Source organism: Lithobates pipiens, unplaced genomic scaffold (genome assembly GCF_037356315.1).
Source record: "Lithobates pipiens isolate NorthernLeopardFrog02 unplaced genomic scaffold, aLitPip1_a1.2 Scaffold_13, whole genome shotgun sequence".
NCBI classification, from domain to species: domain Eukaryota; kingdom Metazoa; phylum Chordata; class Amphibia; order Anura; family Ranidae; genus Lithobates; species Lithobates pipiens.
The window spans coordinates 213836408-213863639 of NW_027507718.1; the positions used below are offsets into that span (position 1 = coordinate 213836408).

The 27232-nt window shown below is 42.4% G+C and overlaps 1 protein-coding gene across 2 annotated transcripts in view; it reads left to right on the plus strand.

Annotated features, from left to right (window-relative positions):
* Positions 1-1420: 1420 nt before the first annotated feature.
* The window catches only part of HGSNAT (heparan-alpha-glucosaminide N-acetyltransferase), a 71436-nt gene continuing 45624 nt past the window's right edge, over positions 1421-27232 (plus strand). Inside the window, exons 1-4 of one of the 2 annotated variants that reach the window (XM_077476191.1) lie at positions 1421-1807; positions 7264-7373; positions 10862-10983; positions 13220-13341. In XM_077476191.1, the coding sequence (XP_077332317.1) occupies positions 1696-1807; positions 7264-7373; positions 10862-10983; positions 13220-13341 (466 nt within the window). In that variant the 5' untranslated portion in view covers positions 1421-1695. Of the gene's footprint in view, positions 1808-7263; positions 7374-9173; positions 10433-10861; positions 10984-13219; positions 13342-27232 lie in introns of those variants that run through there. The other variant, XM_077476192.1, reaches the window with a different exon arrangement.

Here is a 27232-nt window from a genome sequence, read left to right on the forward strand (position 1 = left end):
GGGAGGTTATTTTTTCTCTTATTGACCATCAATAAAGAGGGTTTATATTTCCTCTTTTTGACCACCAGTAAGGGGGGTTTATATTTCCTCTTACTGACCGCCAAAATAGTTTTTTTTTTTTCATCTTACTGACCACCAATAAAGGAGGTTTATTTTTCCTCCAATTGATCACCAATAAAGAGGGTTTAAATTTCCTCTTATTGATCACCAGCAAAGGCAGGTTATTTTTCCTCTTACCACCAGTAAAGGGGGTTTATAATTGTTCTTTCTGACCACCAATAAAAGGGCTTTGTATTTCTTCTTACTGACCACTAATAAAGGGGCTTTGTATTTCCTCTTACTGACCACCAAAAAAGGGGATTTGTATTTCCTCTTACTGACCACCAATAAAGGGGCTTTGTATTTCCTCTTACTGACCACCAATAAAGGGGCTTTGTATTTCCTCTCACTGACCATCAATAAAGGGGATTTGTATTTCCTCTTACTGACCACCAATAAAGGGGCTTTGTATTTCCTCTTACTGACCACTAATAAAGGGGCTTTGTATTTCCTCTTACTGACCACCAATAAAGGGGGTTTGTATTTCCTCTTACTGACCACCAATAAAGGGGCTTTGTATTTCCTCTTACTGACCACCAATAAAGGGGCTTTGTATTTCCTCTCACTGACCACCAATAAAGGGGCTTTGTATTTCCTCTCACTGACCACCAATAAAGGGGATTTGTATTTCCTCTCACTGACCACCAATAAAGGGGGTTTGTATTTCCTCTCACTGACCACCAATAAAGGGGGTTTGTATTTCCTCTCACTGACCACCAATAAAGGGGGTTTGTATTTCCTCTCACTGACCACCAATAAAGGGGGTTTGTATTTCCTCTCACTGACCACCAATAAAGGGGGTTTGTATTTCCTCTCACTGACCACCAATAAAGGGGGTTTGTATTTCCTCTCACTGACCACCAATAAAGGGGGTTTGTATTTCCTCTCACTGACCAATAAAGGGGGTTTGTATTTCCTCTTACTGGCCACCAATAAAGGGGGTTTGTATTTCCTCTTACTGGCCACCAATAAGGCCCCTTTCACACGGCACGGATCAGTAATGATCCGCCCCGTGATGATCCGCTTGCTCAGCCGGGATCGCTCCGTTGTCCAGGAAGTGAAAGGAGATCTGCCAACTGGGACACAGGTGGCAAAAACAAAACTGACAGGGGTTACTATAAACCTCCTTTGTGCTGTACAAAATGAAAAACAAAAGGGGCTTTGGTTTCACTTTAACTAGCAGCACGAAGTCAGGTTGTGAGGGAGAGGAGGTGCAGTCAAGTTGAAGGTCGGGAGCACGCACTGTAGAAGGGAGCAGCCAAGTCGAAGGATGACGTGCAGCGTACGGGAAGAAGGGGGCGGGCACACGCAGGCCAGTAGGCTTTGGGAGCGGACTGTCTGACTGGGAACACGTACACCTAGACCGGGTCTCGTGTGATAACCACACATAACAAAACAAGGGCGGGGCTAGCAAGTCAGGTGACACTTTAGAGAAGAGTGTACAGCCTGAAAACACGAGAGTCAGGTTGTGCAATGCATCATCCTCAGCTGAGCTAGCGGAGGGGAGCCCTGGAGGAAGTAAGAAGACGGAGAGGGAGGAGGAAGAAGCGCTGGAAGACACCCAGCCAGGAGGAGAGCGGAGGGGACTGCGGGAGGATGGGCTCGGCATGGCCCACCTGTGTCTCTACCTACTGTCTGTCCTTAGTGCTAGTCCTCAGCATGGTCCTTCTATATAGCACCTCTGTCCTGGGCACCCGCCATGGAGACAGTAAGTGACCACCAATGGGCTCACTATTCTTTATTATCCATTCATAGGTGACTTAGTGGAAGGAGCTTGCCATTATATACTATGTGTGTCAGTGCTGGGAGCTAGCTATTTGGTGCCCAGGGCGAAGATGGCAAACTGTGCCCCCCCCCCCCCCCCCATTTTTAAGACAGAATCAATGTCCTTTCAAAACAAGAATATAATAATTTTATTATATTAAGGGACACACTGATGGGCAAATTTGTATGATGAGCAGAACAAAACGTGCCCCTTAATGTAAAATCAGAGTGTCCCTTAATACAAAATGTGCCTATCAGTGTTGCTCTTAAAATAAAATGTGCCCCTTAACATAAAATAAGGGTCACGCTGATGGGCACCTTTTTATGTTAAGGGGCACTCTGATGGGTATAATGTTTAATGTCCATGCTGATGGACACATTTTGGTGTGCCCCTTAACATAAAAAGGTGCCCATCAGTGTGCCCCTTAAGAAAATATGCCATCAGTGTGCACATTAAAAATATACCCATCAGCGTGCCCCTTAAAAATATACCCATTGGCGTGCCCCTTAAAATAAAACTTGTCCATCAGAGTGCCCCTTCACATGGTGGGGGGGGGGGGGGGGCAGCAGCAGTGTGCACAAAAAAATATGCCCATTAGTGAGCTGATCTGTTAACTCCGAGACCTGCGGTGAGGAGCAGGGGGCAGACGCACGCAGCGTCACTGGTTGCTGGGGAAACCTGCGGTGCCGCCAAACTAGTGACGGCTGTTTTAGAAGGTCACTTCACTGCGCCCAGCCTCAAATTGTTCCACCCCTTCTGCCCCCCCACCGGCTCTGGGGGTGCGTGTAATAAATATATATTCCCACCTCCGGTGTCACATTTGGCACCCTTTTTTTCAGGGGGGAGGGGGAGCAGATATTTGTGCAAAGTTTCAAGCATCGTGACCAGAATACATGTAATAGGTTACCCCTGTCTGTACCACATCGTAAACGCATCTCAAAGGGGTACATATGATGTAGTAGCTTTGGGGCATTATGATACCACCTGGTTACAATTTTGTAACCGGCTTTTTGAAATTTATTATGGTGGATGATTTAAAGAAAAAAAGTTAGTCTTATGCTGCGTATACACGATCAGATTATCCAGCAGACTTGGTCTGGAGGACCAGAGTCCGCCGGACAATACGCCTGTGTGTGGGCACCAGCGGACTTATACTTCCGAAAAGTCCAGCGGACTTAGAAAGAAGTTTTGACTCAAAATTTTCCGGCAGACAATCCGCCCATCTGTGTGCTAGTCCGCCAGACTTTTTTTAAATGAACGGACTTGCCCACACACCGCGAAAAGTCCGTTCATTTTGAACACGGCTCCAGGTAGACGGAACTAGCGAAGGAAGTCAATGTCGCCGCCTCCGTAGGTGAGATTGACACCTCGCTAGCCTTGTCACCTGGTATGGATTTAAAGGGGAAGCCCTACACCGAAAAAACAGCGTGGGGGTCCCCCCAAAGTCCATAGCAGACCCTTATCCAAGCACGCAGCCCAGCCAGTCAGGAAAGGGGGTGGGGACGAGCGAGCAACCCCCTCCCCCCCTCCTGAGCTGTACCAGGCCGTGTGCCCTCAACATGGGGGGAGGTGCTTTGGGGAAGGGGGGGGTCGCAGCTTGTCCCCATGTTGATGAGGACAAGGGCCTCTTCCCGACAACCCTGGCCGTTGGCCGTTGATGAGGACAAGGGCCTCTTGCCATTGGTTGTCAGGGTCTGCAGCATCCTCCGGGACTGTGACATCATAAGGGGCGGGGTCCACATGTGACATCACCCGGTGACCCGCCCCTTGTCCTTATATAAGTCGCCGCACAACGCGTCCCTGCCATTGCGGCCAGAGAGAGTGTTGTGTCAACATCGGAAGAAGAAGCAGCAGAAGGCAACAGAAGACCGGGCCAACGCTAGTAAAAGAACTGGAAGAAGAACAGAAGAGCGGGGCAAGACCCCTGAAGTTGGAAGAAGACCCCAGGACGGCGGCAGCGACGAAGGCGAAAGCTAGTAAAAGAGCAGAAGATAAGCGGAGGAGTCCAGCAAAAAGACCCCGAAGACGGAAGAAAAGACCCCCGGAGCTGTCTAATAAAGTATTTTAAAAACCTGTGTTGTGTTTTTATTTTATTTTTTATTTTTTCCCCCCCAGGTGAATGGGTAGGGGTACATTGTACCCCATACTCATTCACACAGGGTAGGGGGCCGGAATCTGGGGGCCCCCTTATTAAAGGGGGCTCCCGGATTCTGATAAGCCCCCCGCCCGCAGACCCCGACAACCAACAGCCAGGGTTGTCGGGAAAAGGGCCTTGTCCTCATCAACATGGGGACAAGGTGCTGTGTGGGGGCTGCAGGGCCCCCCTTCCCCAAAGCACCATCCCATGTTGGGGGCCCTTTCCTGACCGGCTGGGCTGCGTGTTTGGATAAAGGTCTGCTATGGACTTTGGGGGGACCCCCGCGCTGTTTTTTCGGCATAGGTCTTCCCCTTTAAATCAATACCAGGTGACGGGGCTAGCGAGGTGTCAATCTTGCCTACGGAGGCGGCAACATTGACTTCCTTCGCCAGTTCCGTCTACCTGGAGCCACGTTCAAAATGAACGGACTTTTCTCTGTGTGTGGGCAAGTCTGTTCACTTCAAAAGTCTGGCAGACTCCCGGCGGATTGTGCGACGGAAAAGTCCGGTCGTGTGTGGGCAGGTCCGCTCGTTCTGAAAGTCCGGCGGACCTTTGCTGCAAAGTCTGGCCGGATAATCCGATCGTGTGTACGCAACATTATTGTGCTCCCTTTTCTAAAAAGTTAATGACTGTGCAGTTGCTTGTAAATTAGAGTGCATGCTTGGTAGTTTCATCAGCAAGGGTCAGATAAAAAATTTTTTTTGCAGGTAGTGACCGCAGAAAGTAAGAGTTGTATTAAATGAAAATGTTACAGGTCTAATCTTGAAACATTTAGGAGACAGTAAGGGCCGGTTCACACTGCAGGCGCGGCGAGGCGTCTCCGACCTGCGGCGACCTCAGCGGCGACTTGCAGAGGACTTCTGTATAGAAGTCAATGCAAGTCGCCCCCGAAGTCGCCCAGAAGTAGTACAGGAACCGTTTTTCTGAGTCGGAGCGACTCGAGTCGCTGCTCTCAGAACGGTTCCATTGTACAGAACGGGGGCGACTTGCGGGAGCGAGGCGAGTCGTGTCGCCTCGCATCGCCCGCTGTGTGAACCGGCCCTAAGCCGCTTGGAGTTCCTAATGTAATGTATGGCAGATTACATGTCTCGGTCACGCTAGATAGGAAGGCACCCAGATGGCCGCATAAAAATATATTTTTTTATATGCATTCGTACTGTTGTTCAGGGCTGAAACAACTAATCGATTATGAAATTAATCGATTACTATTTTCGTAATCGATTAATCGACCAGTAACATAATGAGGTTAAAAAAAAAAATTTAGCCCGTTATAGTACAAAAAGAACAAATAATTGTTACTGTAAATATTATTACTTTCACAGTTCTACAGTAAAAAAAATAAACCCCTTACATAAGTGTTTGTTGTTTTTTTTTTTTTTTTTTTTTTTTTGTACTATAAAGTGCTAATTTTTATTTTTTAAACCTTATTATGTTACTAAATGTCTTAGACCTGGTTCACTTCTATGTGGTTTTTGGTGCTTTTTGCAGAAATGCTCTAAAGTTCATTTTCATGGTTTCCTACGTTCCTACGTTCACATCTATGCTTATGGGCTGCGTATTTGGAAAGGGTCAGGGACTTTTTTTTTTTTTTTTTTTTTTTTAATGCAAAACAGTGCTTTTTTGGTTTAATATACTTCAATGGAGAAGATGCAGAAAAATATGTAATGCGTTTTTGCAGCAATTTGTGTTTTTTAATGTGCCCAATAACAACAAATTGGCCAAATAAAAAATTGCAACAGATCAAAAGCAAACTGCATAGGTGTGTAACGAGCCTTATGCTGGCCACAGGGTTATGTTTTCAGACGAGAATATTCAGACAAAAAAATCTTTGTGCATTTGCTGAATGAAAGAGAGTTGTTTAAAATTTTCACTTGTTGTTAACATTCTGTCAACCACATACACTGTCTGAAAATTCCTTTGACCAAGAAGTTTTCTATTCCAAATTTTCCCGTCACTATGGTTGAAAACGAATGTTGATGTTTTTAAAGGAAGACATATTTTTTATTTTTTAATTTTTTTATTAAAAAACAAACAAATTTATCTGAGTCTATTTACCAGATTCATCCTTTAATAGTGTGTATATATAGTATATACAGTATATCTCTTCTGTTGGTTATTCTCAGAGCGGATTCAATATTTTGCTCCCTAACCATATAGTTATTTATATTTACCACTGCATAGAGATATTTAAGAATAAATTGCCTTTTTTTAAAACATTACATATTAACTAAATTATACACCACACTTTTTTTTAAAGTTATTAATCAAAACCATAATTCGGCCAACTAATCAATTATGAAAATAATCATTAGTTGCAGCCCTACTGTTATTATTTAAAGGCCATGGTTACTGTAATGGTATACACTTAGCCAGGGCCCGACAAACCCCGAGCGCCAGGTCGCATTTGCGTCTAGAATTCGCATCCTGGCGCCTGGGGCAACACAGCTGGGGTATCCTGTCTCCGTGTGGACCCCGAACTCCACCGTATTTATTATTTTTTTTTTTTTTTCATAATAGCACTTATTTATTTTTTAAAAGTAAAAAAAATTAATTTTAATTAAGGGAAAAAAAATTATTTGTAATCCTACCTGCTTGGCCCCTTTCACAAGGTCTGTCTGATCAGGTTCACCTGTCAGTTTTTCAGGCGGACCTGATCGAACCCTTAGCGGGGATATGGCAGTAAATAAGCGGGAATATGGCGGAAGTAAAAGAAGCTACATTCTTTTGTTAACCACTTTGTGCCCACGCTATAGACGTAAGATGTCTACAGCGCGGACAACAATTGCCGGGAGGGTGTCCCTGGACATCCTCCTGTTTACTTCCCCTCTGCACGCCGCCATGGGCGCGCATTGGGGAAGTTCTGTGTTGGCCGTGTCCCTTGGATACAGCCAATCACAGATCATGCTAAATGGCCAATCACAGCGGCCATTTAGCACTCGAGCGGTGTGTCCAATGGGAGGTGATCTCATATGTGGGGGGGCTGGGGGCTATCTTCCCCTCACTCGTCTCCATGTCAGGCCAGGGACAGGTCCAGATCGCAGTCACGGACCTGGCTCCTAACTTTTTTAGCTGGCTCCTAGATTCCAAGCAAATTTGTCAACCCCCGCACTTAGCCAAGCTCAATACTGTGCAGGATATTTTAACACATTAAATTTACTTGGTTCTGGTAGCAAAACTGATTTTGTTACAAGAATATTTGTGTGTAAACTTTATCTTTTCTCTTTTTTTTTTTTTTTTTTTTTTTTTTATTCTCTTTATGAAGGTCTATTACGAAGATCACCTAAGCTTAAAATGGATCAAGCTATTCTTTTGATTCACAATGAAATACATGAGAATTTTGTCATCTATTGGCGTTCTGATCAGTGCTACCAGGTACCATGTTATCCTTGTCCTAAAATATATAGCCTTTTTGCATGGTTTTGGCTTTTCAGATCCCTGTCAGGTGGTCAACAAAAAAAAATGTATTTACAATTGAAGTAAGTGGTATTAAACGTGTCTGTCAGTCAGTTTGCTACAAGCATTGAGCTGATTAGACTTCTCCGGCTGGTCGATAAGTGGGTCCCCTCACTGGTTCCTGTGGTTCCTCCTGTTGACCCCTAGTGGCTGCAGGACATGATGAAATAGGGGTCACTTGGCGAAAACAAAGCGATCATTGGGGGACACGCTTTTCTACTTGTGCACAAGTGTGGAATTGGATCAGTTGTTAAGCTCTTCTACAGAGTAAGGTTTTAACAAACTGGCAGACAGGTTTGTATAATACCACTGTTGTCTTTACTGGTTAGTGCCTTGATGGGCAATTTTAATAAACCTGCAAGTGTGTGGTGTGTTTGTGTGTGTGTGTTTTTGTTTCCTATCAGGTTGATTTTTCCTATACTTCCTGCAGATATAACGGTGAATCTCCTCCAAAGTGTCCCCTTTGGAAGATTGTACCTCCTATTCCTGTTCTGATGGCTACTCAGAATTTTTTTCTTCAATCGTTACCAGGACCGCAACTTGAGAGAGGATTACTTTCTTCCTCCACAGAAAACACACATAACAGAAAGGATGTAGTGGTCCAATTCCAAAGCAAGATAAACAGAAATGTACAACACTGCTTTCTTAAAAAGGTTCTTGAAACATGGGTGCCCTTTCCAAAGATTTTCCGTTCAGCTTAGAATATGCATTTCCTCCCCTTTCACTAATTCTATGGTTATTGTGGAAACCTAACTCGGTCCAAGTGCTGACTTGTACTGATCTCTTCTTGATCGGTTTCTCTTAGTAAGAGAATCTGTCACACTGGTTCATCAAAAGATCTTTCACTGTTGATTTGTCCAAGGTGTTTATAAATGGGCTTATTGGATACCCTTTGAACAATTACTGTTTTTTGTTTTTTTTGTTTTAAAGTTTCTGACTTTAGTACATTTTTATCAAAAAGAACATATTAATTATGCAATCAGTAGTATGGCGTGTTGCGAAGAAAGGTTAAATCTTTTTCGCTTGCATGCTGGCAGCGCCAAACAAACCGATCTGCCAAGTGAATAAAGTGTTGAAAAAAGTGGGAACGTGGCTTGGTGAGGGTGGCAAAGTACAGCTGCGTATTCATAAGTCTCCACAGATGATCAGAGAGCCTTCCTTGGAAGCAGAGATGTGTTTGTACTTTTTAAAATAAGCTGATTGGATGATTATTGGGGCATAGAGGTTGACTAGTGTATGGTTTGGAGTGAATAGTATATACCAAAATTATGTATCTTCCATTTTGGTCCAGGTAGGATCTTTTTAGACAAAACTAAAGTCCTCGATGGGTGATAATGCCTCTTCTTGACCAGTGCAGTGACCATATAAATATTAGGAAAATTCTTATTGCAGCATCCAGGAGAGGCGGCCTGGAAGTGTCACTTGCTTGCACACACAATATGTCACATTGAAGTGATTGAGCTTCTTTCCACAGAGACGAAAGCTTGGCTGGATGATTCAAGCTGTGGGCATTTAATAATATGATTTTGAACACTGCTGTGGAATCTTAAGACTCTTTTCACACCACACCACCCATAGCGTGAGTGGTAAAACGCCGCTATTTTTAGCGGCGTTTTACCCGTGGATTTGTGGCGCATTTCGGCCGCTAGCGGGGTGCTCTTACCCCCGCTAGCAGCCGAGAAAGGGTTAAAACCACCGGCAATATGCTGCAATAGCTGCGTTTTGCCGGCGGTATTACAGCGCTGCCCCATTGATTTCAATGGGGAGCAGTGGTGGAGGAGCGGTAAACACACCGCTCCAAAGAACCTGCTGGCAGGACTTTTCCCTGACGTCCTGCCAGCGTACCGCTGTAGTGTGAAAGCCCGAGGGCTTTCACGCTACACACAATGGTGCAGCTTCTTTCGGGCGGATTGCAGGCACCATTTCTAATGCTATAGCGCCTGCAAAATGCCCTGGTGTGAAAGGGGTCTTAAAGTTGTTTAAGGGCAGTGGTGGGATCTAAAACCAATAGTCTCTCTAACCCATGGGTCAGCTGCGTATAGCACCTGAGTTGTCCTCAGGAGCAATTTACTTGCGGCCCTAGTGCTGCATGGTATGGCTATAGAACTGAGAACAAGGGAAGAGCAATGTACCAAATTCTGGGTAGAGAAGAAAGTCCTAGAAAAGGATCTAATCGTGATCCGGGTGCATTTTTATTGTGAACTGAGTCAGGAGTATTAAACTATGGTAGTTAAGCTCACACTTGCCATGGGGATCAAATAAAGGTTTCAGTAGCTGCCCCCTTTTTATTTTTTATTTTATTTATTTTTTTATAACGAAGTTTCACAGGCACCTCCTTCATTAAAGGCACATTCTACAATATTGTGGGCAGTATAAGCAAGAGCCTCGGTAGAGCAAATCTGCAGTGTGGACATTTGATCTAGTCAGGATGCCTTTTTTGTCACACTATAGAGTAGAGGTTTACTCGCAAAAAGACCTAGCGTTCAGCAGAAAAGTTCTACAGGCAGTGGTTCCATCATGTGGTAGGCTTCTTTATTACTTCTCTGGTGGAAGTAGCGTACTTTCATCTCAACTGAGGGCATTGGAATGGGTGTAGTTTTAGAAAAAAGTTTTAAATGCACTTTAAAGCCCAAGTCCAGCTTAAAGTAGACCTTGCATCATTATTTGCTGCACTAAACTGTTAACCACCCGTATGGAGAAAAAAACTTGGCAATATACTGATCTTACCCCTCTTCTGCCCACAACAGCTATGTGGGGGTGAGCTCACTAATCTAGTGAGATTTGGGGGAATGCAGAGTAGCTCAGATTTCATGAGATGATAGTGCTGTACTGTTCTAGAACATTGTGTGAAATGCACTGTATTACAATATTCTATAATGTAAATGCTGCGTCCCCCTGCAATGCTCGGAGCGTCCCCTGGATTGCACCAGAAAATGAAGGTCCGTGCGGGAAGAGGATTGATGACTCTAAATAACAAGGTATTTATCACAAATGGATTACAGAAAAATGTTGTTTACATTATATAATACAGTGCATTTTAGGATTTTACACCCACTTTTATGCAGTGCCACTGGGGATTCCTGACAAGGAGGGAGATGGAGAGAAGACAGTGCATGCCAAGCCCTAACGGGTCTCATATTCATTTTGAAAACAAGACTTATAATAATAAGAATATAAGCTTATTTTTGGGGAAACGCAGTATGTGTACTTAATGTTTTGCAGCATAAATTCAGGAATTGCAGCACTTTTAAAAATGTGTTGTGTATCTTTTATTTACTATTGACCTTTTTACTGTGTGCCTAGGGTATAGCTATTGCTATATTTCCAGTGCTGGGCTTTTAGGGAAAAGTAATCCTTTTTTAATTTATATATTTTTTTTCTTTATTTTTTTTTTTATTTTTTAACAGTGCCTTTTTCAAACTCTACCTGTCACAACAAAAGGGAGAGAGGCTGATGTGGCTATAGTAGATACACAACATGCTATCATCCTGCAACTTAACGATACCTCAGGAAACGTAGAGCTCTGTCAGTAAGTACTGTGTAAAATGTGGTGATTTTATTTTTATTTTTTTTTTCAATCTTGGTGCAGCCTTGCAATTATGCTGCTTTTTTAGTAAGCCACATTTAACAATAATTCCTAATAATATATGCCTTACTTTCTAGTATTTAAAACTACCAATAGCTATATACAGTGACAAATGGCAAGTAATTGCCAGTTCTCTTGTTTTAACTGCTCCAAACGAATGCGTTTAATATCCAGTTGCTGTGAGCTAGTGAACATTGTTGATCTATGCTTTGCCCTAAAGTAGTATTAAACCATTAGTGCTTTGAGTTTTAATGTAGAATTTTTTATATGCATTTTTGGTAGAGTAAGGGAGGGTTATAACCCCCTGTCAGTTTATTTGCCATTTGTGTTTCATTGGGGAGATTTCTCTTCACTTTCTGTCCCATAGCAAAAATGGGAAGTAAGAGGAAATCCCTTAAAGTTAAGGGAATCCCTTGGGGGGCGGGCGCCCAGATCACCAGAACTAGTGTCCCGATTGCAAGATTTCCCAGCTTTTCTTGGGACAACCCTAAATGTGGGATTTTATTTTACTTGTGCTTTCAATGATGGTAAAAAGTATAAATGGAGAGGGTAAAGCTCCCTAATGCAAAGTCTAAATGCTGCCTGCATCTGGACCTTGCACCAGCACTAAAATGCCAGGAATGTAAATGGTCACAGTGTTCTAAGCTGCAGATTAAACGTGTGAAGCCCAAATTTTGATACTGAAAACCTGACTGATCATGGCAAAAAAGTCTTATTTAAGGATATGAACAGTTTTTATCTCCTAGTTTGGCTCCCAACCCCTTTTTTTTTTTTTTTTTTTTTTTTTATTAAAAAGAGCAGGTTCGGGGACACTCGGTGCAAAACGAGCTGCACAGTGGAGGTAAGTATAACATGTTTGTTATTTTAAGAAAAAAAAAAATTCACTTTACAATCCCTTTAAGTTTCTGGAATGACCATCAGTTTCCTGACCTTAAAGCGGAGGTCCACCCTAAAGTGGACCTTCCGCTCATCGGAACCCTCCCCCCCCTCCGGTGCCACAATCGGCACCTTTCAGGGGGGAGGGGGGTGCAGTTACCTGGATAATCCAGGTAACTGCACCCACTTCCGGGACAGCTCTCTGCGGAAAGGGGCATAACTTACGCCCCTTTCCGCAAGTGCCCCGCTGCCTGCTGGGAAACACACAGCTCCCAGAGGCAGCGGGGAGCGTCCTTATTGCGCAGCGCAATTCGCGCATGCGCAGTAGGGAACCGGGAAATGAAGCCGAAAGGCTCCATTTCCTGATTCCCATACCCAAGATGGCGGCGGCAGGACCCGACAGACGACCTAGCGATCGGCTTTGGGTGCCGACATCGCGGGCGCGCTGGACAGGTAAGTGTCACTATTTTAAAAGTCAGCAGCTGCAGTATTTGTAGCTGCTGGCTTTTAAAAAAAAAAAAAAACGCGGAGTCCCGGTGGACTCCCGCTTTAATGTCACCGACCACTCTGGAGGCAAATGTGCGGTTCATGCAAGACTACCAAATACTTTGCATGACCTGGAGGCATTTTGCAAAGGCAAATGGCCGCCTGCAAGAATTCTGGGCCTCGTAGACAACTATTACAATAGACTGCACACTATCATTGATGCTAAAGGGGATAATAAAAAAAATTTAAGAACTAAGAGTATGCAGACTTTTGATCAGGGCAATTTGGGTGATTTGTTATAATTTTAAAAAGGAGCCAAACAACTATGTGATAATGGCTTCCTATGATCCCTGTCCTTTAAGACCGGTTTGTTTTTTGGCATGATCAGTCATATTTTCAATATCCATGTTAAAATTTCATGAGTTTTGCCAGGGTATGCAAACGTTTGAGCGCAACTGTATTAAAAATAGGGTGGAGAAATATGGACAAAAGTAGAATCGCTGTCCACAGCTACTAGTCTGGTGTTATGTCCTTTGTTGGATAAATGAGAAACACCTGTCAAGTGTGGAAACTGCTTTAGATTTTCTTGCTTCAGCTTTTATGTACTAGTCCCTGGGTATTTTGGTTTCGTGTATGAAGTGTATCATCACTAATAAGCAAATCTCAGGGTCCTTGTCACTATAACATACTATCTATTCTTTAACAGACATTTACTTAATTGTGTGTGATTACATATATAATTTTTAGTGTGTGTGTTGTTGTGTTTTTTTTTTTTTCTAATAACTTTTTTTTTTTTTTTTTTTTCCCCTCCAAATAGAGTGCACTACAGATTTAGAGAGTTTGGGAATTATTCTTTATGGGTAAAGTCCAACTATTCTGGTACCAAAGCTGTAACGTGTGACATAATAATCAATTATAATCCTGGATACAGCAACTACCGTAAGTATGTGGGTAACACTTTGTGCATCTTGCATATAAGAAACCTTAAAAACCCAGGTTAAAGTGACACTGTGCCTACAAAAGGAGCAAAAAAAAACGTACACAAGAACACTTTCCAAAGAGTGCTCAGATCTTCACTGTCTTAACCACTTAACAACCGCCCATTGCCGATTAACGGCTTCAGGGCGGTTGTTTAACTCTGAGAGGCCGTTAATTAACGGCCTCCCAGAATTCTGCTCTCACGCGCCCCCTGGGGCGCGCACACGAGAGCATCCGTGACCGCTGGGTCCAGTGGACCCGGCACATCACAAATCACGGTAAACGGCCACTCATCGCGCCCATTTACCACGTGATCGCTCCGTCAAATGACGGAGTGATCACTTGTAAACAAACCGGCGTCATGTTATGACGCCGGTTCCTCCCTCCCCCTCTCTGTACCGATCGGTACAGCGGAGGGCGAAGAGATCGGTGTCAGCAGCGATGTGGGCTGCATCTGCAGTGCCCACATCGCTGCTCACCGAAAATTAACCCCTCAATTCCCTGCCAACACTCTGCAATTCCCTGCCAACACTCTGCAATTCCCTGCCAACACTCTGCAATGCCCTGCAACACTCTGCAACACCCGCCAATACCCTGCAATGCTCTGCAACGTAATACTCAGCAACGCCATACTCTGAGATACCCAGCCATACTCTGAGATACCCAGCCATACCCTGCAATACCCAGCCATTCCCCCCCCCCCCCCTCCCGCCGCCCTCCGGTGCTTCTACCGAATCGCTAATACGATCAAAGCCAGAATCTTTTTTTTTTTTTTTTTTTTTTTTTTCAGGCTTCCCAGCTTAGAGGTGAGATGTGTGGTCTTATTGACCCCACATCTCACTGTAAAGAGGACCTGTCATGCCATATTCCTATTACAAGGGATGTTTACATTCCTTGTAATAGGAATAAAAGTGATCAAAAAAATTATTTTTGGGGAAAAAATGTCAAACTAAAATAAATAAAGTAAAATGAACAATAAAAAAAAAATGTTTTTTTTTTTTTAAAGCGCCCCTGTCCCCATGTGCTCGCATGCAGAAGCGAACGCATATGTAAGTCCCGCCCACATATGAAAACTGTGTTCAAACCACACATGTGAGGTATCGCTGCGAACGTTAGAGCGAGAGCAATAATTCTAGCCCTAGACCTCCTCTGTAACTCAAAACATATAACCAGTAAAAAAAAATTAAATCGTCGCCTATGGGGATTTTTAAGTAGCGACGTTTAGCGCCATTCCACGAGCGTGTGCAATTTTGAAGAGTGACATATTAGGTATCTATTTACTCAGCGTAACTTCATCTTTCACATTATGCAAAAATTGGGCTAACTTTACTGTGTTTTTTTTTTTTTTTTTTTTTTTTTTTTAAAGCACAAAACAAAGCATTCGAAAAATTACTGCGCAAATACTGTGCGAGATAAAAAGTTGCAAAGACCACCATTGTATTCTCCAGGGTGTTTGCTAAAAAAACATATATAATGTTTTGGAGTTCTATGTAATTTTCTAGCAAATAAATGATGATTTTTACATGTAGGAGAGAAATGTCAGAATTGTCCTGGGTGCTCCAGAACACCTGATGGCGCTCCCTGCATGTTGGGCCTCTGTATGTGGCCACACTGTGTAAAAGTCTCACACATGTGGTATCGCCATACTCGGGAGTAATAGCAGAATGTGTTTTGGGGTGTAATTTGTGGTATGCATATGCTGTGTGTGAGAAATAACCTGATAATATGACAATTTTGTGAAAAAAAAAAAAGTAAAAAAAATCTTGATTTTGCAAAGAATTGTGGGAAAAAATGACAACTTCAAAAAACTCATCATGCCTCTTACTAAATACCATGGAATGTCTTCTTTCCAAAAAGGGGTCATTTGGGGGGTATTTGTACTTTTCTGGCATGTTAGGGTCTCAAGAATTGAAATAGGCCGTCAGTACTTCAGGTGTGATCAATTTTCAGATATTGGCACCATAGCTTGTGGACTCTATAACTTTCACAAAGACCAAATAATATCCACCAATTTGTCCTTTTTTTTACCAAAGATATGTAGTAGTATAAATTCTGGCCAAAATTTATGAAGAAAAAATTACTAATCTGCTAAATTTTCTAACAGAAACAAAGAAAACATTTTTTTTACAGAATTTTCTGTATTTTTTCTTTTATAGCACAAAAAATAAAAAACCGAGCGGTGATTAAATACCACCAAAAGAAAGCTCTATTTGTGTGGAAAAAAAGGACAAAAATTTCATATAGGTCCAGTGTTGCATGACTGAGTAATTGTCTTTCAAAATGCGAGAGCACCGAAAGCTGAAAATTTGGTTTGGTTATTAAGGGTGTTTAAGTGCACAGTGGTCAAGTGGTTAAAGAGTTCCAGCGGCTGAAGCCTTGTGTAGCGCCCCCCCTAAGAAACCTGCAAGCATAAAGGGATCCCCCACCCTACACAGCCAGACACATACTGCACTTTCACAGCACACTCGAGGCAAGAAACAGTCCAGTGCTTTGTTTTGTATTTTTATTCGGGGGTTTAACTTGGATGGGGAAAAAGGGTAGTATGGGATGCCCACTTGACTTGCAGACCTTCAGGAACAACTTCTTCTGTACAGAATATTTACACTCCCAGCTTTCTTCAGCACAACACTTGCTTGAAGCAATACAACTCCCAGGACTACCTGACAAACTGAGAACACTGTCAGTTTAGTAGCAAATGCCCTTTACAGGCTGGGACTGTGGGCACCTTTGGTGTAGCAAATTCGGTGCCCATCTGTCCTCCTGTGGCTACTGATCACAGCACCATTTCTTTAGGTACTGCCAGCCCACCTGGCTAGAGCTGCCCCTTATTCCAGCCCTCTTGGCAAAACTTCCACAGTCCTCCCAGACTGCTCTCACCCAGTGCTTTCAGGCTGCCTTTGTCTTCCCCCGACTAACGCTCGCCAGCCCATCTGGCTGTCTTCTCCCTGGAGATTTGCCCAGCAGTGTCCTCCTCCTGCTGTCCTGCTTCTGTGTCATGAAGAGGGTCCCTTCCCCACCCGATCTCCCAGACCCATGGTCCCCACCCCTAAAATCTTACATTTTCTACAAACTCCACTCACCCAGATGGGCTGACCCTGAGTATTTGAGGGGGCCTGCCCCCTGCCAACCCATCTGTGGGGATTGGTTAGGGCCCTCAATACTCAAGGAAGTTCCTCCTAACCTCCACTCCCATTCTAGAATCTTCAAGTTTCTAGAAGTAGGGGAGAGGTATTGGAGATGCTGCCTGTGAGCCATACCATTCTTCCTGAGTCACTCACCCTGACCCAGATTAAAAACAAAACACAGGCTTGGCTGTCATTGAACGAATGACACAAATCTAGACACTAGCTAGGGGGTACATTTTGGTACACTTTCAGTTGTGTCAGATGTTTGCACAAGACTCTTCAACTGCCAAAGTTCTTAAAGACCCCGAAGAACCTAGCCATCGGAGGTTACTACCTCCTTATTTTTCAGACAGCTTTTTAGGATTTTTATTGTCTTGTAGCAGAAGTTTCCATTTTAACCACTTGTGGACCAGATGCCGTCGTTATACGACGATACTTTGACGTGGAATACTTTCAGATAAGTGGTCTCTGTGGCGGATTCGCCACAAGATCACTTATAGGCGGCGGGAGTTGTAGACTATCAGATTGTTTCCCCTGAGAGGCCTGGAGCCGAGGGAAGGAAAGATGGCCCCCACTCGGCTCCATAGCATTGGATGACAGAAGCGACGTTCAATGGTCTTAAAGGGTGCATATTTATATATGTTTGACCCCAGGTCTCACATTAAAGAGGTCCTGTCATTATTATTATTTTTTTTTTCCCTAAGTACAAGGGATGTTTACATTCCTTGAATATGAATAAAAGTGACCGTAAATTTTTATAATTTGTTTGTCTTGGTGTTTTTTTTTTTTTTTTTTTTTTTGCACCATGTCGAGCTTGCATGAAGAACCGAATGCATATGTAAGTCACACCTGTATATGAGAACGGTGTTCAAACCACACGTGAGGTATCGCTGTGATCGTTAGAGCGAGAGTAGTAATTCTAGCACTAGACCCCCTCTAACGCAAAAATGGTAACCTGTAGAAATTTTTAAACTACGTCCATGGAGATTTAAGTGGCAAAGTTTGTTGCCATTCCACAAGCGGACACAATTTTGAAGCATGATGGGTATTAATTTAACATTATCTTTCACAACATTGAACAAAAATTTGGCCAACTGTACTGTTTTTGAATTTAAAAATGTTTTCCCCAAAAAAATGTGAGCTCTGCAAATACAGTGTAACACAGTATTGCAGTGACAGCCATTTTTATTCTCTAGGGTATCTGAAAAAAATGTTTGGGGTTCTAAGTAATTTTTTTTCTTTTTTTGCCACATCAGCGAATCTTCAAGAGAGACTAAAATCAACTTTTACGTTCATCACTGTCTCTTGCTGTTAGTCTTCACATCATTGTAGCTGTATCTTTTATTTATTTCTCCCTTTTTTTTTTTTTTTTTTATTATATTAAAATTTTTATATTTAACTTTATTACGTTTTCTTTACAAATTTTTAAATTATTTCCTCTGGCTCCCATTCTGATAACTTTTAATCCCTACCCCCCCCCCCCCCCCCCCCCCAACCCGAGACATGTCAGTAGTGTTCCTTAACTAACTATCTTACTCTAATCAAGATCTTTGGTCTTAATTGTGCTGTATAGCTCCATTCTTGCTTAAAATCTTTCCAACCAATCAATTTTTTTATAAATACTGCCCTTTCATCTTCATCTCTCGTACTCAGGCATTCCAGATTATATATATATATATATATATATATATATATATATATATATAATCTCTGTCTCTGTCTCTGTCTCTGTCTCTGTCTCTGTCTCTGTCTCTGTCTCTGTCTCTGTCTCTGTCTCTGTCTCTGTCTCTGTCTCTGTCTCTGTCTCTGTCTCTGTCTCTATCTCGTCCACCCACTCCCATATCGTTGGACATTGAACCTCTTGCCATTTTCTGGAGATCAGTTTTTTCGCCGCGTTTAAAAGATGTGGAATAATTGTATCCTGATGCTGTTTAACCCCTCCCTCTATACCATGAAAAAGTACTATCCAAGGATCCATTTTTACAGTTATTTGGGTTATTTCCTTTTATCATTTGTAAAATCTTATCCCAATATATCTTTATTTTTGCGCATCCCCACCATAAGTGTGTCATGGTTCCTATTATTTTGCAACCACGCCAACACTCGGCTGTCCTTCCCTGTTGATATTTAGCGATCTTATCTGGGGTATTGTACCATCTGGATGTAAGTTTATAATTCATCACAGCTGTTTTGTTGTCTATTCCTGAACAATGTGTTATTTTCAATATTTTATTTATGGTTTCTTTATCTTTTTGTGACCCTAATTCCTTTTCCCACTTATTTATGTATGGCGGTATCTCCGACTGGCTAACCGATATCAGCAGCCCATACACCTTTTGAGATTGTACCCTTAACTTTGTCTGCTGTGCAAAGCCGTTCCAGCCCAGTCAGCTCATCTCCAGATCTAATCGGCTGGGTCAGCCTCTCTATAAAGTGGGCCAGCTGGAGGTAGTGCCACCTATCAATCGCCATAAATCCCCTGTGTACTAAATCTTCGTGTGAAATAAGTTTCCCTTTTTTAATTATATCTTTTATTTGTGACCCTTCCTTTTTTATCCAATTCCCTCCTATCACCCTTCTCCCAGGGGGAAAATACTCATTATCTTTCAAAACTATTAAAGGTGAGTTATAGTGTCCGTTTAATCTTTTATATACCCTATCCCAAATCTTAAATACAATCCGTGTCAACTTATTTGTGTCTATATCTAATGCTCTGTATTTTGGAGGGTTCCAAATTATCTTACTGAGTTGTGCCTTACTATATATATATATATATATATATATATATAATATATTCTAAACTCACCCATCTTTTTTCTCCCTCCCCCATTCAACAATTCTCGAAAACACGACAGCCTGATAATAATATTGCAAGTCTGGGACTGCCAGTCCTCCTTGCCTTTTCTCTTGTTTTAATATACTGTGGGAGATCCTAGGTTTTTTGTTCCATATGTATTTACTCAATAATGATTTTAACTTTGAAAAATAACTAGAGGGTATTCCAATCGGCAACATCTGGAATTTATATAGAATTTTTGGGAGGATAAACATTTTAAACACGTTTATTCGGCCCAACCAAGAAATTGATCTATTGTCTACCCTTCTGAGTTCAGTTTTGATTTCATTTAGTAATGGGATATAATTTAAGTGATAAATCTTATCCAAAGTACGCGCCAATTTTATTCCCAAGTATTTCAGTTCTTTGCCCCACTTAAATTTACATTGTTCTTGAATTAGTTGTACTTCTTGTGAGCTGACATTTTATATTGAGGATTTCAGATTTTGTTTGATTAATTTTGAAGTTTGATAGTTTCCCGTAGTCGTCTAGGGTCTCAATTATCTTAGGCAATGAACTTTTGGGGTTACTTATATAAAACAATACGTCGTCTGCATATGCTGCAAGTTTATGCTCCTCCTGCCCCACCGTGATTCCTGTTATTTCTGGATTATTTCTGATCGTCGAAAGTAAAGGTTCCAACGACAGCACAAAAAGAAGGGGCGAAAGTGGGCATCCCTGTCTAGTCCCATTTTCCATCTCAAAAGGAGGGGAGGGCAACCCATTAATGTTTACTGTCGCTGTAGGATGATGATACAACGTTTTAATCCATTTAGCCATCCTTGGACCGATACCCATTTTGTCCATTGTTCGAAACCTGAATCCCCAGTCAACCCTATCGAAGGCCTTTTGGGCATCTGTTGACAATAATAAGGCCAGGGGTTCCGTCCCCTCCCTTTGAGATAGAATCAATAAAGTTCTGACCCCATTATCTTTTCCCTCCCTGCCAGGAACAAACCCTACCTGGTCCGGGTGAACCAGTGAGTTCATTACTGTCTTCATTCTATTTGCCAATACCTTGGCAAATAGTTTGGTATCTGCATTCAAAAGTGATATTGGTCTAAAACTGGCACATCTAGTCTCATCTTTTCCTTCCTTTCGAATGACGGTAATTGAGGCAGACAGTGCCTCTTTACTCATGTTATATTCTGTCCCAATCCCATTCATGTAATTGCAGAGTTTCGGTATCAGAATATCCTTAAACCTTTTATAATAACTAATTGTCAATCCGTCAGGTCCGGGGATTTTCCCAGAAGCTGAGTCCGCCAACGCCTTATTTATTTCTGCTTCCGTTATGGGGTTTTCTAAATTATCTCTATCGACTTCACCGATCCTGGGGAGTCTTGCCTTATTTAAATATTCATCTATTTCTTTTGTTTCCCCTCCTATACTCGACATCTTGTTTTTTATCGCATATAATCTCCCATAATATGTTTGAAATGATTCTGCTATTTCTTTTGAAGTGTACACCATGTCCCCATGTTCTGTTTGTATTTTCTCTATGTAGTTGATAGCTTTTTTTCTTTTGGAGCATATTAGCTAAATATTTAGTGGGGTTTATTCCCATCTTGATATCTTACTTTCCTTAATTGATTGTAATATTTTTTAGTTTCATGTTCCATTAACCCACGTAGTTCTTCTCTTCTGGTTAGTAATTTCTGATATATCTTTTTATTTGCGAAACCCAATTTGTGTTGTTGTTCTATACTAAGAATTTCTTCCCTTAATTTATTAATCCTTTCAGCCCGTTCTTCTTTTTTTTTTTTTTTTTTTCCGCGAACCCCGAGCAATCAGGATCCCGCGAACATACGCCTTATGGGCGTCCCACAGGACTTGCCCGGATATTCCCTCCGTCTCATTAATTTAAGAAGTACTTTTCTAGTTCTCTACTAACTACTTCGCCACCTTCCTTATCATGGATTAGTTCTTCATTTAATCGCCACCTAGGAGCTTGTTTACTATATCCAGGGATCTGCATTTTCATTTTTATAGGAGCATGGTCTGACTGTGTTATTATTTCTATGCTTGTTTCCAGTACAGTCTCAAGGGATCTATGTTCCACAAAGATATAATCGATCCTTGAGTACGTCCCATGCACAGGGGAGAAAAACGTATAATCTAATATTTTTGGGTGTTGTACCCTCCATACGTCCACAAGTTGATTCTCACTCAGCTTTTGGATTATCTTCTTTAGTTGAACATTACTCCTTCCCTGTGCGCGGGACGTACTGTCTAACTCACGGTCCAAACAAAAGTTCAGATCTCCCATAATGACCACGTTGCCACTTTTAAATTCCTGTATTTTAGCTAATATTCCCTTTAAGAATTTTTTATAGGATTTTTATTCGGGGAATAGATGTTAACCAGTGTATATCTTATATTTCCTAGTTTTCCTTTTAAAAATAGGTATCTTCCTTCTGGATCTGTTTCTCTTCCCTCTAGGGTGAAGCGAGCACTTTTCCCAAAACCTATTGCCACTCCTCTCGCCCTATTTGTAATCGTATCCCCATAATACCAACTCGGATAATCTTTCGAATAAAGCCTAATCTTTGACGTATGTGAAATATGCGTCTCTTGTAAGAAAATCACGTCAGCCTTGTACGGTTTTTAATTCTGCCAAGATTTTGTACCTCTTTTTTTGCTGTATTGAGCCCCTTGACGTTATAGGACATAAAATTTAAATCCATTATTTTATTCTCCATATTCTCTATTTTTGCCTTGTTTTCTTTTCCCCAAGGATTTCACTACTGACATGTCCCCCACTCACCCTCAATCCCTTCCTCCACCCCCCCGCCACATCCCCCCCTCATCCCCTCCCTCTCCCTTCCTTTTGGCCTCCATATGGCCCTCGACTTGTTAAATGACCTGACCTCTCTGGTCATTTCCAAGTCTTTAGTGCTCTGAGGTGGGGTTCTATATTTTGCCTCCAGGTATAGGACTGAATATTTCTTTCATGATACCCCTCAATTCCTCTTGTTTATTTTCTGGGACAGATCGAATTCTCAGATTTTGTCTTCTATTTCTATTTTCTTGATCTTCCAGTTGATAGAGAATTCTCCTCTGGTTCCGGTATGCTATCTTAACTTGATCCAGCACTTTGTTTATCTCCTGTGCTTGTGTATTGATTCTTCCTTCCGCTACCTCGAATCTTGTTAATAAATATCCTAAGTCGCTTCTTAGCATACTTATATCCGATTTTATAGCATTCTCCAGTTTTAGGAGCATCTCCCTCATCGTTCCTTTTTTTGTTATGCCTTCATTGTCCAATCTTTGGTCTTCACTTTTACTCAATTCCAGTTCACTCTCTGTTGTTAATTCGTCTCTAGATTGATCTGAGGTTTCCCCTGGTTTTTTTTTTTTTCCGACCCCCCCCCCAACCCCCCCCCCCCCCCCCCCCTATTTTTCCCATGGTTAGAGGGCAATTTTTCCTTCCCTCCACCTCTCGGACTGACTCCTTGAGTCATGTATTGTTTTATAGTACTTTCGTTGGTTATGTTTTTTGTGGTCTTGGGGCCTCCTCCCTTAACGGTTTCTTTTGAGGCTCTACTCATGTTGCCTTTTTTTTTTTTTTTTGTCTCACGTGATATTCTCCCCAGTTTGTTGTTTTCCTCGTGTCCCCTCTGCTCAGCAGGGGAGTTTTACCATAAACTCCCTATTCGCCTTCTCAAGTGACCAACTGCGGATTGGCTATATAGCCACCTTAGATTTTCTGATTATCTTAATTTTTCTAATATCCAGGGAGGCTATTTTTCCTTATTTAAATTCTCAAGAGGGTAGCTTAATTATCTCTTCGCAGCTAGTTTATAAAGCAACATCCAGACTTCTGGCCTATTAATCTCTCAGGAACCTCGCTATAATGATTAACTTGTTGACCGCGGTGGCGTTTACTGGGTGTTTGATTCTTTCGTTCTGTTCTCTGCCCATTTACTTCTATAAATAATCAGTTCATTTCATATGATTCGTATATAGACAGATGGAACGTACAAAGCATCCACCAAACTAATCTGCTCTGCCGATGTTCCTCTATATTTCCTTTTTTTTTTTTTTTTTTTTATTTATTCTTTATTTTCAAATTTTTCAAAGTATACAAACATAAACTATTCAACATAATGATAAATACAGCAGCATTTCTTTAAGAATGGTCCACCTTATCCCTCCCTCCCCTCCCCTCTCACTCGGTCCCTACCCCCGGGCCTTTTCCATTTTTTCCCTCTCTTCCTTATTTTTTCCCTCTTTCTGCTTTTTCCCTTCTTCTTTACTAACAGTCAAGCAGCTTTAGATAGCCTTCAGTTTTTCCGAATTGTATCCAAAGTCGCCATTTATATTGATATCTCCCTTCTAAGTTATCCAATTTATACATTGTCTCTTCAATATTTCGTGTCCTTTCTAACCTTTCTACCCACTCCTTCATCGAGGGAGGGTCGGGTTTCCTCCATCTTCGCGGGATCAGTGCCTTAGCAGAGTTCAGTAGACCAGGAACCAGGGAATGCCCATACTCTCTCTCTCCTTTTTCCGAGTCATGGAATAAGCAAACCCATGGGTCTCTTCTAATCCCTTCCCCTGTTATTTCAAAGATAGCTTTTATAATTTTCTCCCAAAATAACTGTATCTTAGGGCACTCCCACCATATATGGGCGAAGGAACCCACCGCTGAGCAACCTCTCCAGCATGTTGAGGGGGTCTCGCTGCTGATTTTATTTCCTTGCTGTGGAGTTATATACCACCTTGTTAAAAGTTTATATGACATCTCTCTAGTTTGAAGGTCTTTGGCAACCGAGTACGTTCGTCTAATAATCCTGTTTCTGTGGAGGTCATTATCCAGCGGTCCCAGTTCATTTTCCCACTTCTCCATATAGGGGGGGTATTTTTGCTCTTCTACCTCTATTAAGATTTCATATATTTTTGAGATCCTTTTTACCAAGCATTGGGGGTTCCCTATCAACTTCTCCAGAGGTCTAAGTTGCTCCTGTCCTCGTAGTGGTTGTGTTAAAGACTGAGTAAAATAGTATAGTTGTGAATATCTCCACTTATCTAAAGGCTTGTGACCCCACTTTCCTATTATTTCCTCATATGTGCATACCCTATTCCCTTCCATAACCTCTTGTAATTTAATTTTATCTTTCTTAGCCCATCTACTATAATATACATATTCCTCTTGACCTGGTAAAAAAAAATTTGTGTCTAGTAATGGCATAGATGGTGAATTGTGCTCCCACTTGTGTCTCTCGTTTATTGTGTCCCATATTCGCAGTGACCCTTTTGTCAATAAATTTGTGCTAATCCCTAATTCTCTATATTTTGTGGGTATCCATATTATCTCCCCTAATTCCCTTCTGCTTAGCTTCATTTCTAATTCCACCCAGTCCTTCCCCTTTTTGTTATGTGTCCAGTCTGTGATTCGTGAGATTGCTATAGCCTCGTAGTACTTTTTGAAATCGGGCATTGCTAATCCTCCTCTGTCTTTACTACTTATCAAAGTGTTAAGAGCCACCCTCGCCGCTTTTTTTTTCCATATGAATCTTTTAATCATCGTTTTTAATTTATTTAGATATCTCTGTGGTAATAATATGGGGACCATTTGACATATGTAAGTAAACATTGGTAAAATGAACATTTTAACTGTGTTTTATTCTCCCTATCCAAGATAAAGCTTTGTAATGGATCCTATCTAGATGCTGTTTAATTTTGTTTAGTAGGGGGATGTAATTAGCCTCAAACAAGTCACCCATCCCTGCCGTAAGCTTTATTCCTAAGTAGGCCAGCTCCCTCCCACACCATCTAAAAGGGTATTTAGTTTGTAGGATTCTCTGCTCTTCTACTGGTATATTTAAGTTTAGAATTTCGGATTTAGTTGCGTTAACCTTAAAATTGGAGACTTTCCCATATTTTTTTAGTTCTTCCATAGTCGCCGGTATAGAGGTCTCCGGGCTAGAGATATAGAGCAGAAGATCGTCTGCAAAAGCAGCAACCCGATACTCCCTCTCATCGACCCGTATTCCCTGGATGTTTTGATTCTTCCTAATAGCCGTCAGGAGGGGTTCTAGTGCCAGAATGAATAATATTGGGGAGAGCGGGCAGCCCTGTCTTGTCCCGTTGCACAATTCAAGGGGGCAGGACAGGGCCCCGTTTATTCTTATTTTAGCTTTAGGCTTACCGTATATACTCGAGTATAGGCCGACCCGAATATAAGCCGAGGCCCCCAATTTACCCCCAAAAAAACTGGCAAACTTATTGACTCGTGTATAAGCCGAGGGTGAGACATGCCTGTCCATCCCTGTGTGTGTGTCCGTCCATCCCTGTGTGTCCGTCCATCCCTGTGTGTCCGTCCATCCCTGTGTGTCCGTCCATCCATCCCTGTGTGTGTCCATCCATCCATCCATCCCTGTGTGTGTGTGTGTCTCCATCCATCCATCCATCCATCCCTGTGTGTGTGTGTCTCCATCCATCCACCCATCCATCCCTGTGTGTGTGTGTCTCCATCCATCCACCCATCCCTGTGTGTGTGTGTGTGTGTGTGTGTGTGTGTGTGTGTGTGTGTGTGTGTGTGTGTGTCCAGCCTACCTTTGTCCCGAGCCTCCTTGCCTCCGTTCCGTCCCGTGCCGTGCCTTGCCGTCGTGTCGTGCCTTGCCTTGCCTCCGTCCCGTCCTGTCCCGTCCCGTCCTGTCCCGTCCCGTCCCATGCCGTGCCTTGCCTTGCCTTGCCTCCGTCCCGTGCCCTCTTCGGCGGCCATTGTAAAATTCAAAAGCCGCGCCTCCTCCTTCGCCTGTGATAGGCGGAACACTGAATTTCCCAGCAGCCTGTGTTCCGCCTATCACTGCCTTCGTATCATCCTCGTCCGTAGTACGAGGATGATACGATGTCCGTGATAGGCGGAACACAGGCTGCTGGGAAATTCAGTGTTCCGCCTATCACAGGCGAAGGCGGAGCCGGAGGCGCGGCTTTTGAATAGAATGGCCGCTGTCTGTCTGCTCGACACGCTGATCGAGCGGGCAGACAGCGATGACTCGAGTATAAGCCGAGGGGGGCACTTTCAGCCTCAAAAAAGAGGCTGAAAATCTCGGCTTATACTCGAGTATATACGGTAGTATACAAAGCTTCTATCCACCCTCTCATCCTCTGCCCCAATCCATATCGTTCCAACACTTTGAATAAGAACCCCAACTAACCCTGTCAAATGCCTTTTCAGCATCTATAGACATGAGTATCGTGGGGGTCTTCTGTCTTATGGTTTCCTGGCTTAGCATAATGGTCTTTAATACGTTATCCCTCCCTTCTCTCCCTTGAATAAATCCAACCTGATCCTGCTGTATCCACTCTGGGACATGAGGTCTTAATCGTTCAGAAATAATTTTTGCAAAGAGTTTAATATCTGAATTTAGCAAGGAAATTGGCCTGTAGCTTTCCACTGCAAGCGGATCCTTTGCCTCTTTCAAGATCAGGACCACATGCGCCAGTAATGTCTCTTCTCGAAATTTTCCATCCCTCCCCACTGCATTAAAATACTCGCATAGTTTTGGGACCAGCTGTTTTTGAAATTCCTTGTAATATGAGATCGGGAAACCATCTGGCCCGGGGCAACCTCCCTTAGCTGTATTTTTAATCGCCCATTCGACTTCCAACTTTGATATTGGGGCTTCTAATGCTTCCATTTCTATTTGTTTAGCCCTGGGAATATCTATCCCTTTCAAATAGTCCTTTATTGCATCCCGGCCTCTATTCTCTAAACTTTCCTGTTGAATATTATATAGGGCTTTGTAATATGTATAGAACGTATTCACTATATCCTCCAGCATATTTTGTATGTCCCCCGCCTCATTTCTTACTTTTGGGATAAAGGTTCTGCTTTTCTTATCCTTCACCCTCTTGGCCAGCCATTTACCGGCTTTGTTTC